Source organism: Lathamus discolor, chromosome 12 (assembly GCF_037157495.1).
Source record: "Lathamus discolor isolate bLatDis1 chromosome 12, bLatDis1.hap1, whole genome shotgun sequence".
Lineage (NCBI taxonomy): Eukaryota > Metazoa > Chordata > Aves > Psittaciformes > Psittacidae > Lathamus > Lathamus discolor.
This window is the reverse complement of record NC_088895.1, coordinates 1,715,690-1,729,017: the sequence shown is the minus strand read 5'-3', so window position 1 is coordinate 1,729,017 and position 13,328 is coordinate 1,715,690. Positions and strand designations below refer to the sequence as shown.

At 63.0% G+C, this 13,328-nt stretch overlaps 3 protein-coding genes across 5 annotated transcripts in view; 1 reads left to right on the top strand and 2 right to left on the bottom strand.

The window, feature by feature from the left end:
• Positions 1-950, bottom strand: part of KSR2 (kinase suppressor of ras 2) — a 77,386-nt gene extending 76,436 nt beyond the window's left edge. Inside the window, exon 1 of the mRNA XM_065692523.1 lies at positions 774-950. Coding sequence (XP_065548595.1) covers positions 774-950 — 177 coding nt within the window. The remainder of the gene's footprint in view (positions 1-773) is intronic.
• Positions 951-4,484: 3,534 nt separating this feature from the next.
• Positions 4,485-7,497, top strand: RFC5 (replication factor C subunit 5). The gene is made up of 11 exons (XM_065692601.1): positions 4,485-4,571; positions 4,670-4,734; positions 4,818-4,954; positions 5,043-5,122; positions 5,404-5,477; positions 5,576-5,735; positions 6,329-6,410; positions 6,512-6,641; positions 6,846-6,923; positions 7,008-7,062; positions 7,229-7,497. The coding sequence occupies exons 1-11, from the start codon at positions 4,540-4,542 to the stop codon at positions 7,323-7,325; spliced, it is 990 nt and encodes a 329-aa protein (XP_065548673.1). The 5' UTR covers positions 4,485-4,539; the 3' UTR covers positions 7,326-7,497.
• Positions 7,498-7,970: 473 nt separating this feature from the next.
• WSB2 (WD repeat and SOCS box containing 2) lies at positions 7,971-13,209 on the bottom strand. Of its 3 annotated transcripts, none has more exons than XM_065692600.1 (9): positions 12,934-13,209; positions 12,684-12,855; positions 11,868-12,103; positions 11,531-11,662; positions 11,107-11,207; positions 10,342-10,514; positions 10,023-10,136; positions 8,884-8,991; positions 7,971-8,694 (listed from the first exon to the last, which is right to left on the bottom strand). In XM_065692600.1, exons 1-9 carry the CDS (start codon positions 12,947-12,949, stop codon positions 8,532-8,534), a joined length of 1,215 nt encoding a protein of 404 aa, XP_065548672.1. In that variant the 5' UTR covers positions 12,950-13,209; the 3' UTR covers positions 7,971-8,531. The 3 variants fall into 3 exon arrangements, with proteins under 3 accessions (XP_065548672.1, XP_065548670.1, XP_065548671.1); XM_065692598.1 differs by having other exon boundaries at positions 11,868-12,100; positions 12,934-13,201; XM_065692599.1 differs by lacking the exon at positions 10,023-10,136 and having other exon boundaries at positions 12,934-13,201.
• Positions 13,210-13,328: the final 119 nt, after the last annotated feature.

Here is a 13,328-nt window from a genome sequence, read left to right as displayed (position 1 = left end):
AATCCAGCTGGTGCTCCCCTTGGCACGGCAGCATGGCTTGGTGAAGGCTTCCCTTCCCACTGGAGCTCTTCCCACTGTCTGGATAGGCCAGAGGGTTTGGGTACCATAGAGGAGGAACCGGGGATGAGGATGCTGGACTTCATCCCGGCAAGGGGATGCTGCCTGCTTGGGAGGTTGGAATAACAGGGAGAAGGATGTAGCCAGGCCAGGGGAATGCTGCTGGTGGGAGGGATGGATGCAGGTGGGCTGGAGGGGATGCTGCCGGTGGGAAGGGATAGGAAGGGAAGTAGGAGCCTCATGGGTACAGCCAGGCCGGAGGACCGGAGCACAGCAGAAGAGCTACCAGCGGGCCAAAGGGATGCAGCGCAGTGGCAGGGATGCAGCCAGGCCGGGGGGATGCAGCCTGGTGGGGAGGTGGGATCCCAATCCCACTGGGAGCGACGCAGCCGGGCCGGGGGGACGCAGTGGGCTGGAGCAGGAGCCTGGAGGAGGGATGCGGCCGCGCCGGGGGGGATGCGGCCGGGCGGGAGGGATGCGGCGGGGCCGGAGGCGATGCTGCGGGGCCGGGGCCGGGCCGGACCCCTCCGGGCAGCCCCGGCAGGAGGGTTCGGCGGTGCGGGGCCACCCGCAGAGCGCGCAGCCTCACTCGGGCGCTCCGCAGCGCCGCGGGGGAACCGGCGCGGCCCGGAGGGGGGGGGGGGTGGTGGTGATGGGGGGGGGGGGGGTTGGTTTGTTGGTTGAGATGGAGGGGGGGGGGGTCGTCAGGCCCCTACCTCCAGGGTGCGGATCTCCTTCTGCGTGAGGTCGTTGGAGGCGGCGCACTTGGTGCGGAGCCCCTCCAGGTTGGAGATGCTGATGTCGATCATGTTCTGGACCAGCTCGCACTGCTGCAGCGCCTTCTGCAGACTCAGCTGCTGCTCCTCGCTCCTCGTCATGTTGTCCTCATCCATCGCTCGCCGCGCCCCCCCCCCTCCCCTCCTCCCCTCCCCTCCACCCGCCGCCGCCGCCCCGCCGCTCCCCGCCCCCCCCCCCCCCCCCCCCCGCCGCTCAGCCCCGCTCCGCCGCGGCCCGCAGCATCGCGGTGCGGTGCCCACCGAGCGTCAGCGCCGCCGCCTCCCCCCCCCACCCCCCCCCCCGCACACCGGGCGCGGCGGGGCGGGGGCGGGGGCGGCGCGCTCCGGTACCGCGGGGCCGCGCTTGCTGCGCGCCGCTCCGCGAGGTAACCCCCCCCATCCCCATCACATCCATATCCCATCACATCCCTATTCCTGTCTCCATCCTCATCCCCCCCATCCCATCACAACCATATCCCATCCCATCTCTCTGCAACCCATCCCATCACATCCCTATTCCCATCTCCATCCTCAACCCCCCATCCCATCTCTTTGCATCCCATCACATCCCATCCCTATTCCTGTCTCCATTCTCATCCCCCCATCCCATCACATCCATATCCCATCCCATCTCTTTGCATCCCATCCCATTCCTATTCCCATCTCCATCCTCATCCCCCCCATCCCGTCACATCCGTATCCCATCCCATCTCACTGCATCCCATCCCCATATGCCATCCTATCGCATCCCTATTCCTATCTCCATCCTCATCCCTCCCATCCTACCACGTCCATATCCTGTCTCATTGCATCCCATCCACATCATATCCCATCCCATCCCTTTCTATCCCATCTCCAACACCATCCCTCTGCCACCTCGTACCAGCCCCTGCTCCTGGCATGGTTCATCCGGGGAGCACCACGGGGGGCTCCTGCCATAGATGGGGGGGGCAGGTGCAATGGGGGTCCGCTGCACTGGGGGGCAATTGGGGCCCCTGGTCAATGTGGGAAGCTGGGGTGATGGGGAGGGCAGGGACCCTTCTGCACTGGGGGAGGGCTGGGGCAATTTTGGGGGCCTGAGGTAATGGGGGACCCTGGTGCGATGGGGGGGGGGTCCTGGTGCATTGGGGGTGAAGCTGCAATGGGGATCCCTGCACCAATTGGGGTCCCTGGCCTGGCTGTGCTATGGGCAGGGCAGGAGCAGCAGCAGGGGGGTACAGGGGATGTGCACCCCCAAAGCCTAAGGAAGCTGTATTGGGGTGCAACAGGGAACTGCCTCCAGCCCCCACTGCAGCCCCTCTGCTCAGGGCCAGGCCAAATCCTGCTTCACCCTATGGACCCCAAAGGAGTCCCCAGTGGAGAAGGAAACGAGCAGGGGGCAGCCAGGATGGAAACCTGCAGCGGGATGCAGGGAAAGCCGAGGATGCAGTGGCAGGGTGCACCCCAACACCCCTTCCTACCCAGAGGCCACCGTGATGGCCCCACGCTCACACCCAGCTTGATGGGTAGAAGCCAGAAACACCTTCCAGCCCTGTGTTCACCCCGGGCTCTCCATTCCACAGTGGACAGAGCCCCTGCAGAAGCACTGAACACACACACAGGGGGTGAACCCCACTTCTCACTCATACAGGCAGGTATCTGGGGCAGAAGAAAGGGGGTGCAGGCATTGACCCCCCTGTACTGAAGACATTCCCTTGGGGAAGAGCCTTTCCTTCTGCCAGCCACTGGAGAAGCTTTACTGGAGCTTGGTGTACGCATATAAAGCATTTAATGCACATATGTGGATGCACACACAGAAGCATAAGTTTGTGTCATTTTTAGCTGTATACCTATAAGAGACACCCAGAGCCAGTCCGCAACGGCCAAGCCAGGCTAACGAGCCCAGCAGCTCTTGGGGAAAGGCAGAGCCAGGACGACGCTGCAAAGGAACTCCACCTGCCCCATTCCCAAAGCATTCCCCATTCCTCCCCCCACCAATCACCTCCTTGACTTTATTCCCAGTTTGTTTGACTCTGTTCCCAGCTGATGGACCCAGCCCAGCCCATAGCAACTCCATGGACAACACGAGCCAACCCCCAACAGCTTTATCCATCAAAGGCCAGGTTGGACACAGGGGCTTGGAGCAAGCTGCTCCAGTGGAACGGGTCCCTGCCCATAGCAGGGGTTGGGACTGGAGGAGCTTTAAGGTCCCTTCCAACCAGAATCACTCCATGATTCCATGGCTCTAAAGAGCTGGAATCACCCTTGAGAACATCCCCATGGATCTGAGTGCACCAGCCACAAACCTGCCCCTTCCAAAGGCTTTTCCTGCTCTGGAGCTCAAGATTTCTTAATGATGGGACATGGGGGAAAGCAAGGAAACACCTGGGACAGCCCCTTTGGAAGCAGCAGGCACAGGCAGAGAACAGCAGCTCCGGACCCATTACACACAGAAGCCAACGCTGGTCACGGCTCCAGGACGCAGCTCCCAGCTGGCTCCCAGGAGCTCGGGAAGGACCTGTTCCTGCGGTCAGGAATGCCATCTGCCACCGCTGCGCTTGGCCGAGGCTGCAGAGCTCAGCCTCCAGCTCCCACCTTCCCTGCAGGGGGAACAGGAACCTGGAACAGCATCTTCCCTCTGGCAGCTCTTTGGGATCCTATAGGGTTCGACCTGGAGTTCTTGATCTTTTCCCTTCCCTTGCCAGCTTTATTCCCAGTTGATTTGGCTTTATTCCCAGCTGGATTTCTCCATTACTTATTTTTGCCTCCCCAATACATTCCCCATCCCCTCGATTTCCCTACGGATGCTCCCCATCATCTCTCTGTGCTCTGCAAGCCAGAGCCTCTCGCTGCCACCGGCTTCCCTTTCTCCCTCCAAGAAGCATCATCCACACCAGCAAACTTGGGTGATTTTTCCCTCTAAACCCCTTTTCTAAGGAGATTCCAGCTGCTTCCCAAAGCCCGGCCTGAAGTAGCTCTTCCCTTGGAGGCCACGCTGGCACCCGGCACCTCTGGGAATAGCCGGGAGCCACCTCGGCAGCGAGGGCCGGAAGGCAGAGCTTGGTTTTGAGTTAATCACCAGGAAACAGAGACCTGCAGGGCTTGGGGCTGTCCCGGCGCACCGGGAAGCGGCAGGAACAGGGATAAAGGCGTTCCCATCCCCACGGACACCCCTGGCATTCGCTGTCCCCATTGCACTCAGAGAACCATAGCGGGTCTCCCCCCATTCAGCCCCCGGAGCTGCTGCATCAGCCTCAGCCAGAGACCAATGGGTGCCCCCCTCGGCCATAGGGACCCAGCGCTGTGTGCTCCCCAAAACCATGCCCGCGACCTTCCTTAGCAGCTCCCGGCGCTGTTCTCCCCCCAGAACCGTGCCCACCACCTCGCTCAGCAACACCCAGCGCCAAGCTCCATCCCCAGCACCAAGCTCCATCCCCAGCACCACGCTCCATCCCCAGCACCAAGCTCCATCCCCAGCACCAAGCTCCATCCCCAGCGCCAAGCTCCATCCCCAGCGCCAAGCTCCATCCCCAGCGCCATGCCCCCCCCAGAACCACAGCACCCCGCTCTAGGGACACGCCAACCCCGCGCGCACACCCGCTGGTCCCGCCCCTGGCCACACCCCCAAGGCGCAAGCCACGCCCCCAAGCGGTCTCCGGGGCCAACCAGTCCCCGCCTCCGCGCCCAAGCCACGCCCCTTTCCCTCTCTCTCGCGAGGCGGCGCGCCATGGCGCGAGCGGGTGGCGGGAACTTGCCGTGGTACGATCGGTACCGGAGCGGGGCGGCGGTGACCCCGGGGTGACCCCGGGGTGACCCCAGGGGTGACCCCCGGCTGACCCCCTCCTCTCCCGGTGCAGGGTGGAGAAGTACCGGCCGCAGGCGCTGTCGGAGCTGGTGTCGCATCGCGATATCCTCAGCACCGGTAAATACCCCCCCCGGTACCCCCCGACCCCCCCCCCCCCCGGTACCGGGCACCCCCCAACCCCGCTGCTCTCCCCGCTCCAGTGCAGCGGTTCATCAGCGAGGACCGGCTCCCGCATCTGCTCCTTTATGGGCCCCCCGGTACCGGTAAAACCTCCACCATCCTCGCCTGCGCCAAGCAGCTCTACCGGGAGCGTGAGTTTGGCTCCATGGTGTTGGAGGTGAGTGGGAATGGGAGGGGATAAGGGGGTCCCGCCCCCCCCGGAGCATCCTCAGGAAGGGATACGGATCCATGCTGCCTCCCTCCAGCTCAACGCCTCCGATGACCGGGGTATCGACATCGTCCGAGGGCCCATCCTGAGCTTTGCAAGCACCAGGACTATCTTTAAGTAAGTGGTGGGTCTGTGCTTCCCAAAGCTTCCCAGAGTTCCCAATCCCATCATCACCCCCCCCCCCAGCAACACAGCCTGCCCCGGCACTTGGCTTGGGAAGTGGGCTCGGGGTGGGAGCAGGTAGGAAGGAGCCAGGGATGAGGGTGGATGAAAGCTAAGGAGGGTTCCCCTGAAGCATCCATGGGGGTCAGGCTGGGAACAGCATCCCACGCTCCCGTTTCTCCAGCACCAAGCCACAGCCAGGACCAAACCCATTCCCTTTTCCCCCTTTTTTTAAGGAAAGGCTTCAAGCTCGTCATCCTGGATGAGGCCGACGCCATGACCCAGGATGCTCAGAACGCCCTGAGGCGAGGTGAGGGGCATGGGGGACCCACTGCCATTGACACCCCTCAGCCCCCACCTGGCAGGGGGGGCAAACAAGGACCAGCTTCTCCTCCCTCCTCATTGCAGTGATTGAGAAGTTCACCGAAAACACCCGCTTCTGCCTCATCTGCAATTACCTGTCCAAGATCATCCCGGCGCTGCAGTCCCGCTGCACGCGCTTCCGCTTCGGGCCCCTCACCCCGGAGCTCATGGTGCCCCGGCTCCAACACGTCATACAGGAGGAGGGGTGAGCCCGGGATCCCCTTTATCCCTGACACAGGGGAGCAGCAGCGGGATCGGTTTTCCATAGAATCCCAGCCTGGTTTTGCTGGGAAGGGACTTAAAGCTTCTCCAGCTCCAACCCCTGCCCCAGGCAGGGACCCCTTCCACTGGAGCAGCTTGCTCCAAGCCCCTGTGTCCAACCTGGCCTTGAGCACTGCCAGGGATGGGGCAGCCACAGCTTCTCTGGGCACCCTGTGCCAGCGCCTCAGCACCCTCACAGGGAAGAGCTTCTGCCTTAGATCCAACCTGACCTTGCCTGTTTCCGTTTGAACCCATCAGCCCTTGCCCTATCACTGCAGTCCCTAATGAAGAGCCCCGCTCCAGCATCCTTGTAGCCCCCTTCAGACACTGGAAGCTGCTCTGAGGTCTCCACGCAGCTTCTCTAATCCAGGCTGAGCAGCCCCAACAGAACCATAGAATCAACCAGGTTGGAAAAGCCCTTTAAGCTCATCAAGTCCAACCATTGCCCAGCACTGCCAAACCCACCCCTATCCCCTGTCATCGAGGGCCCCATCATGGTTGCATTTCCTGCCGGCAGCCCCAGGTCTTGTTTTCCAGGGTGGATGTGACCGAGGACGGGATGAAGGCTCTGGTGACCCTCTCGAGCGGTGACATGCGCAGAGCCCTCAATATCCTGCAGGTATGGCCACGGCCACAGCCTCTTTCTCCTTATGGGAGCTGGAGGGGTCAGCACAGGAAGGTCCAAGCTCTTCATCCTTCCTCCACCCTCCTCTTCCTCAGAGCACCACCATGGCCTTTGGGAAGGTGACGGGGGAGAATGTCTACACATGCACGGGGCACCCCCTCGAGTCTGACATCGCCAACATCCTCGACTGGATGCTGAACCAGGACTTCTCCACCGCCTACCGCAGTATCCTTTCCCCTCCCCTGGCTTTGATCCCTGCTAATACATCCTCCTCTTTGCTGGCACTTCCCATCCTGGGACCTCCTGCTCTGGATGGGTGGGGGGGTGCTGCTCCATGGGGAGGGTCCTCGGGGCTGTGGTGAGGATGAGGAGTGGGATCTCACAGTGGAGCAAAGCCTGGATGAAATCCTTCACTCACTCCCACCTCAGGAATCATGGAGCTGAAGACACTGAAGGGCTTGGCCCTGCAGGACATCCTCACTGAGATCCATCTCTTCGTGCACAGAGGTAGGGGCTTGTGGGGCTGACCCTGCGAAGGGACAACCCTGTGTGCCCCCCGGTGTGACAAGTGCCATCTCCTCCTCTCCGCAGTGGATTTCCCACCCTCAGTGCGCATCCAGCTGCTGATCAAAATGGCAGATATTGAGTAAGTGCAGCTCAGCCCCATTCCTTGCCCCCAAACCCCATTGCTGGGGGGCTGCCAGTGCACCCACCGCTCAGGGGTCACCACTGCCACGCTGGGTCCTGCCTGTCGCTTGGTGGGATGAGGATGCTGGTGTCAGCACCCAGACCTGCCCTCGCCCCTGCTGCAGGTACCGGCTGGCTGCTGGGACCAGTGAGAAGATCCAGCTGAGCTCCCTCATCGCGGCTTTCCAGTGCACCAGGGACCTGATCGTGGCTGAAGCCTGAGTCCTGCCGGGTGGATCCTTCCTTGCGTCAGCAGAAGGTGGAAGGCATCATGGGCTCCATGCCCTGACACTTTCCACTTCCCATTTCCAAGCTCCAGCCCACAGCCAGGCTGCAGGAGTCGGGCAGCGTCATCCCCAAGTGCATCAGGAAATAGAGATACCTCTGAAGCGCATCAGGTTGCACTTGTCTCTTCTTTTCCCTTCTGAAGGAGGTGGTTGAGGCTCACGCCCTGCCCCAGTGCAAGGGTGCCTCACCCACCCAGGCTGTGTCACCCTCCTGCCCAGGCTCCCTTCCTCGCAGGGCAGAGATAGTGCCAACCCCTGCCATGGGCAGGAACACCTTCCACTAGAGCAGCTTGCTCCAAGCGCATCCCTTGCCCTGCTGCCCAGGCTACAGCCATTCCCTGCCTTCTCCATCAGCTGGGTCACAGCCTCTGGCTCACGCACGGATCAATCCCAGCAAGCTCCAGTGCAGGCAAACAGCAGCAATGGGAGCTGGGGGCTGCGTTGGACTGATCCCTCCCAGCACCCAGCACTGAACCTGCTGCACTGCAGAGCTGGGCAAGCACCCACTGCAGCTCCACAGCCAGGCTGGGGCCGTCCCTGCCCGCAATGCCCAGGTCACCCCTAGAGCCAGGAGCAAAGATGGGAGGAATCAATTCTTTTATTCTGTCATCGCTGCCACTGAGTCCGTGGGGAGCTGTGGGGCTTTTCCAGCTCACACCCTGACCAGTGAGCGGCACAGCCCGCATTCCTCTGGGAATTAAGCTACTGCACAGGCTGATCCCGTCAGGGTGGGTTTTGCCAGGGGTGGTTGTAGCCCTGAACTCACAAACACCAAAAGCTCTGCTCAGACTACAAACCTTCACCCCACAACACTGCACGTGGAAGCAAAAGCACCTACCCCATAACCTGCAGCTAGCAGGGGGACAGTGGGATCCGTGTCCCCTGCAGGGCCACCACGCCGTGCCCCTTGCCCTCTGCAGGCGTTTTTGCTGGGTTCTAGTATTATTACACCAAAAACCCCCTCCACACTCCCCGAGGCAGCCCCAAAAGGAGGGCAGCAGCAATCCTGCCCCACGGCTCATCCTGCCGCATGGCTCAGGCATCAGCGAGACGTCGTCGTGTGGTGCCTCCTCCAACCCTGGCCAAGCCCTGCCAGCGGGCAGAGGGCTCTCACCTCCGTGCATCCACATTGCACCCTGCTTTAAAAGGTCCGGTAAGTGAGGAATTCCTTCAGCTTCCTGGGAATGGGGAGCGCCAGGACCTGGTACGTTGTGAGGAAGGTGCGCAGAGCCTTGCGGCACAAGTGCTTCAGTGACGAGAGGACCCTTGGAGCGGTCCAGAACTGGACGTGGCCATCCCTGGTCCTGCAACAGGACCCAAAGTTGTGAGCACAGGGAAGAGGGACACAAGAAGACTCAATTATCCCCATATATCCTGAGCTTGCTGCCGGCACAGGCGTTCCCCAGCCCAGGAAAGCAGCCTGCAGCCCCAGGGAAGCTGGGAATGTGGTGAGCAGCCATGTGTCCCTCTGCTCTCCCCTCGCACATACGTACCCTGTGGCAATGAAACCGCCCTGTGGGAAGTACATGCAGCACAGGCCGTTGGTCATGGGAGCAAATGCAACTGGAGAGCGCAGCTCCAATGCCCAGATCCTCAGGAGCCTAAGGAGAAAAGGAGGGGAGAACACATCAGAGCTCATCCGCACAGCCCTGAAGACCAGGTAAAGCCTCTGGGTTCATGGAATGGTTTGGATTGGAAGGGGCCTTAAAGCTCCTCCAGCTCCAACCCCCCGCCACAGGCAGGGCCCCCTTCCCCTGGAGCAGCTTGCTCCAAGCCCCTGTGTCCAACCTGGCCTTGAGCACTGCCAGGGATGGGGCAGCCACAGCTTCTCTGGGCACCCTGTGCCAGCGCCTCAGCACCCTCACAGGGAAGAGCTTCTGCCTAAGAGCTCAGCTCAGTCTCCCCTCGGGCAGGTTCAAGCCGTTCCCCTTGGCCTGTCCCTACAGGCCCTTGTCCCAAGCCCCTCTCCAGGTTCCCTGCAGCCCCTTTAGGCACTGGAGCTGCTCTCAGGTCTCCCCTTCAGGAGCCTTCTCTTGTCCAGGCTGCCCCAGCCCAGCTCTCTCAGCCTGGCTCCAGAGCAGAGCTGCTCCAGCCCTCGCAGCATCCCCATGGCCTCCTCTGGCCTCGCTCCAGCAGCTCCACATCCCTCTTGTGCTGCTGCCCCAGAGCTGGATCAGGGCTGCAGGGGGGGTCTCCCCAGAGCGCAGCAGAGGGGCAGGATCCCCTCCCTGAGCTGCTGCTCACGCTCTGGGGGTGCAGCCCAGCACACGGGGGGGTTCTGGGCTCAGGCACTCACTGAAACCAGGTCATGGGGAGCTTCTCATTGACCAGCACCCCGAAGTCCTTCTCCTCAGGGCTGAGCTGGATGCAGACAGAGCTAGTGACTGTGCTGAGGGGCACATGATGGTGGCACAGCACACAGGACACGGGCTCCAGCTCCTTGCTTGGAGGGGTGACACTGCCCCGACCTTGCCCCAGCCATGGTGTCCCAGGCATCCTGCCCTTTCCCCTTAACACCAAGCATTCCACACAAGATCTGCTCCCCACCGACACATCCCGAGCTCATGGCTCCTTTTGGTGGTGTCCTCCTGGGACCCTCTTCCCACTGCAGGTCCCCAGGGAGGTCACTGACCTGTCATCTGCCACTGTGGCCAGGTAGAGGCCCTCAGGGGAGAAGCAGACGGAGCGCAGGGAGCTGGTGTGGACCTCGCTGCTGTCATCCAGGGCTGAGTGCAGGGGGACGTGGCTGGAGTGGGGAGAACAAGCCCAGCGTCACCCCCAGGCTGCCACGAGCCCATCCCCACTGCTCTGGGGCTGGCAGAGGGGCCAGAGCCCCCTTTCAGACTGGGAACAGTGGAAAGGTGGTGGCCATGGGGAGAAGGCCACGTTCAGCCCTTCCAAACCCCCCTTTTGCCGTGTTCCCCTTCCCGGTGCCATCCCCATCCCCGTACCGCAGTGTCCTCAGCTGCTCCCCAGTGTAGGGGTCCCACATGATGACACAGGCGTCATAGGAGGCGGTGACAAGGAGAGCAGAGTCCGGGGAGAAGTCACAGGACACCACGCTGCTCTGGTGCCCCTCCAGCCTCCGGATGAGCGCGTAGGAGCGCATGCTCCACAGCAGCGCCTGCGGGAGCACAGCACAAGCATCTCAGGGTTTAAGAAGCACCGGCCCTGGTCCAAGCTCCTCCATGCAGAACCTGGGTGGCTGAGGAGCAAGTGAGGATCTGGCCTGGCCCCAGGGGTGCTTCTTGCACTGGGGATGTGGAGGGCTGAGGGCAGTGCTGGATGCAGCGGGACATGGGATGGGGCTGTTCCGCCTGGAGAAGAGAAACTGAGCGGAGACCTCAGAGCAGCTTCCAGTATCTGAAGGGGGCTACAAGGATGCTGGAGAGGGGCTCTTCATCAGGGACTGTAGCGATAGGACAAGGGGTGATGGGTTCAGACTGAAACAGGGGAGTCTGAGCTGAGCTCTTAGGAAGAAGCTCTTCCCTGTGAGGGTGCTGAGGCGCTGGCACAGGCTGCCCAGAGAAGCTGTGGCTGCCCCATCCCTGGCAGTGCTCAAGGCCAGGTTGGACACAGGGGCTTGGAGCAAGCTGCTCCAGTGGAAGGGGTCCCTGCCCGTGGCAGGGGTTGGACCTGGGTGAGCTTTAAGGCCCCTTCCAACCCAAACCATTCCCCGATTCCACAATTCTATGGCTGCATCCCTTGGGACTCACCGACTTCTCGCCGGCGGCGGAGCAGAGCATGCTGCAGTCTGGGGAGATGGAGCAGCAATAGACCCACTGCACGTGGCCTGACAGCACCTGGACCTGCCGCCCTGGGGACAGGAGACGTGGCAGTGACAACAGGGGCGCACCAGAGGCAGCGCTCGGCCCTGCCCTGCCCTTCCCCATACCTGTGGAGCTGGCGGTTCCCTGGGCAGATCCTGAGCTCTGCTTCTTTGCAACCCCCCCCACCCCACACCTCCCAGGTCCCATCTGGGAGGGGGCGTTGTGGAACTGTCCCCTTCTGCCTTCATCCCTGTCACCAAAGACCCTTTTCCACCATCTCCCCTACCAAGGTGGGTTTCTCCCCTCCTATCCCCAAAGCCCAGCCTGAGCTGGGGCTGACCTATCACAGGGAACCCCTGCATGCTCCTACCATCTCTGCTGAGGTCCCACACACGCAAGGTCTTGTCCCGCGAGGCTGACACAAGGATGAGGCTTCCATTGGGAGCGAAGCTCAGGTCTCTGACAACATCCTCGTGCCCCAAGAGGCTGAAGAGGAGGTGTCCTGCAGAGAGGAGCCGTGCTCAGCACCATCCCTCCATGGCGGACAAGGCAGTGCCCCTCACATGCAGGCAGTCCCGTCTGGGACAGAGCAGGGGCTTCTGCTCAACACTGGGAAGCAGTCAGGGAAGGATGGAGATGGGATCTCCTTCCAAGGGGACAGACACGAAGCCAGGAGTGCCCCACTGCTGGCAACCCCCTCCCCTCACCTGTCTGCACCTCCCAGACCTTGATCTGCCCATCGTTGAGCCCGGTGGCCAGGATGAGGCAGGGAAGCCCCACGGTGCAGGCAGGGTCCGTAGCCCGCTCCTCTGCCGCCGGCCAGGCGCTGAAGGCCAAGCCCCACACGATCTGACCGCACTCCAGTGTCTTCTCCTTGGCCACCGCTCGGCTCCTGGCCTCTACCTTGCTGCTGCGGCTCTTGCGCTCCGGGGCTTTGCAGCTGCTGGAGAAGGGAGGGAGATAGGGAAGGATTCCAGGGGGCAGGACAAGGGGGAACGCATTCAGGCTGAGAGGTGAAAGAGCAAGAGGTGAATCTTTCACTATAGAGGGTGAGCGCAGAGGGGGCCATGGGGATGCTGCAAGGGCTGGAGCAGCTCTGCTCTGGAGTCAGGCTGAGAGAGCTGGGCTGGGGCAGCCTGGACAAGAGAAGGCTCCTGAAGGGGAGACCTGAGAGCAGCTCCAGTGCCTAAAGGGGCTGCAGGAACCCTGGAGAGGGGCTTGGGACAAGGGCCTGTAGGGACAGGCCAAGGGGAATGGCTTGAACCTGCCCGAGGGGAGACTGAGCTGAGCTCTTAGGCAGAAGCTCTTCCCTGTGAGGGTGCTGAGGCGCTGGCACAGGGTGCCCAGAGAAGCTGTGGCTGCCCCATCCCTGGCAGTGCTCAAGGCCAGGTTGGACACAGGGGCTTGGAGCAAGCTGCTCCAGTGGAAGGGGTCCCTGCCCGGGGCAGGGGCTGGAACTGGATGGACTTTACGGCCCCTTCCAGCGCACCCCGGCCCCCGCTGCCCCACGGCCCCACACTCACGGCTCGGGCTCCCGCAGCGGCCACGGGATCAGCTTCACCACGCAGTGCCCCTGCGACCACGCGAACCAGGCCCCATCGGGGGAGAAGGCGACGCTCCAGGTCTCGCAGCTCGATTTCCAGTCGTAGCGCTGGGGCCGGCCCGGCTTCAGCTCCGCCAGCAGCAGCGGCTCCTCTGCGGGGCACAGCGCGTTACCGCCGCCCGCCGGCCCCCGGCCCGGCCCCGCTGCCCCCCGGCCCGGGCCCGCCTCACCTCCCACCGGCTTCATGGCGGCTCCGCGGCCCGCCCGGCCACGGCAAGGCCCAGCCGGGCCGGGCGCGGCCTCCGCGGGGCCGGCACCAGGCCCAGCGCTGCGGAAGCGGAGGGAGGGAGGGGACAACCGGTACCGCCTCCTGCTGCTCCGCCTCCCCCAGCACCGCCCCGGGGCACCGGGGCCACCCCCGGCAGCGGCGCCCCACGGACCCGGCACCCGCACGGGGCCACCACCCGCGGCAGTGGCACCTCTCGGTGCCCCGGCGCCCAGCACCTTTATAGCGGAGGCGTGGACTACAACTCCCATCATGCCTCGCGCCTCCTCGGCGGCTTTCCCTGCCCTCCCGTCCCGCGGGGCATGCTGGGAGTTGTAGTCTCCGCATCCCTCCCGGTAC

Coding starts and splice junctions, on each gene's coding strand:
- RFC5 (XM_065692601.1), top strand. CDS start 4,540: ATGGCGCGAGCGGGTGGCGGGAACTTGCCGTG. Junction 4,572..4,669: donor GGTGGCGGGAACTTGCCGTG/GTACGATCGGTA, acceptor CTCCCGGTGCAG/GGTGGAGAAGTACCGGCCGC. Junction 5,123..5,403: donor AGCACCAGGACTATCTTTAA/GTAAGTGGTGGG, acceptor CCTTTTTTTAAG/GAAAGGCTTCAAGCTCGTCA.
- WSB2 (XM_065692600.1), bottom strand. Junction 11,663..11,867: donor GGTCTGGGAGGTGCAGACAG/GTGAGGGGAGGG, acceptor TCCTCTCTGCAG/GACACCTCCTCTTCAGCCTC. Junction 10,515..11,106: donor CCGCCGCCGGCGAGAAGTCG/GTGAGTCCCAAG, acceptor GTGCTCCCGCAG/GCGCTGCTGTGGAGCATGCG.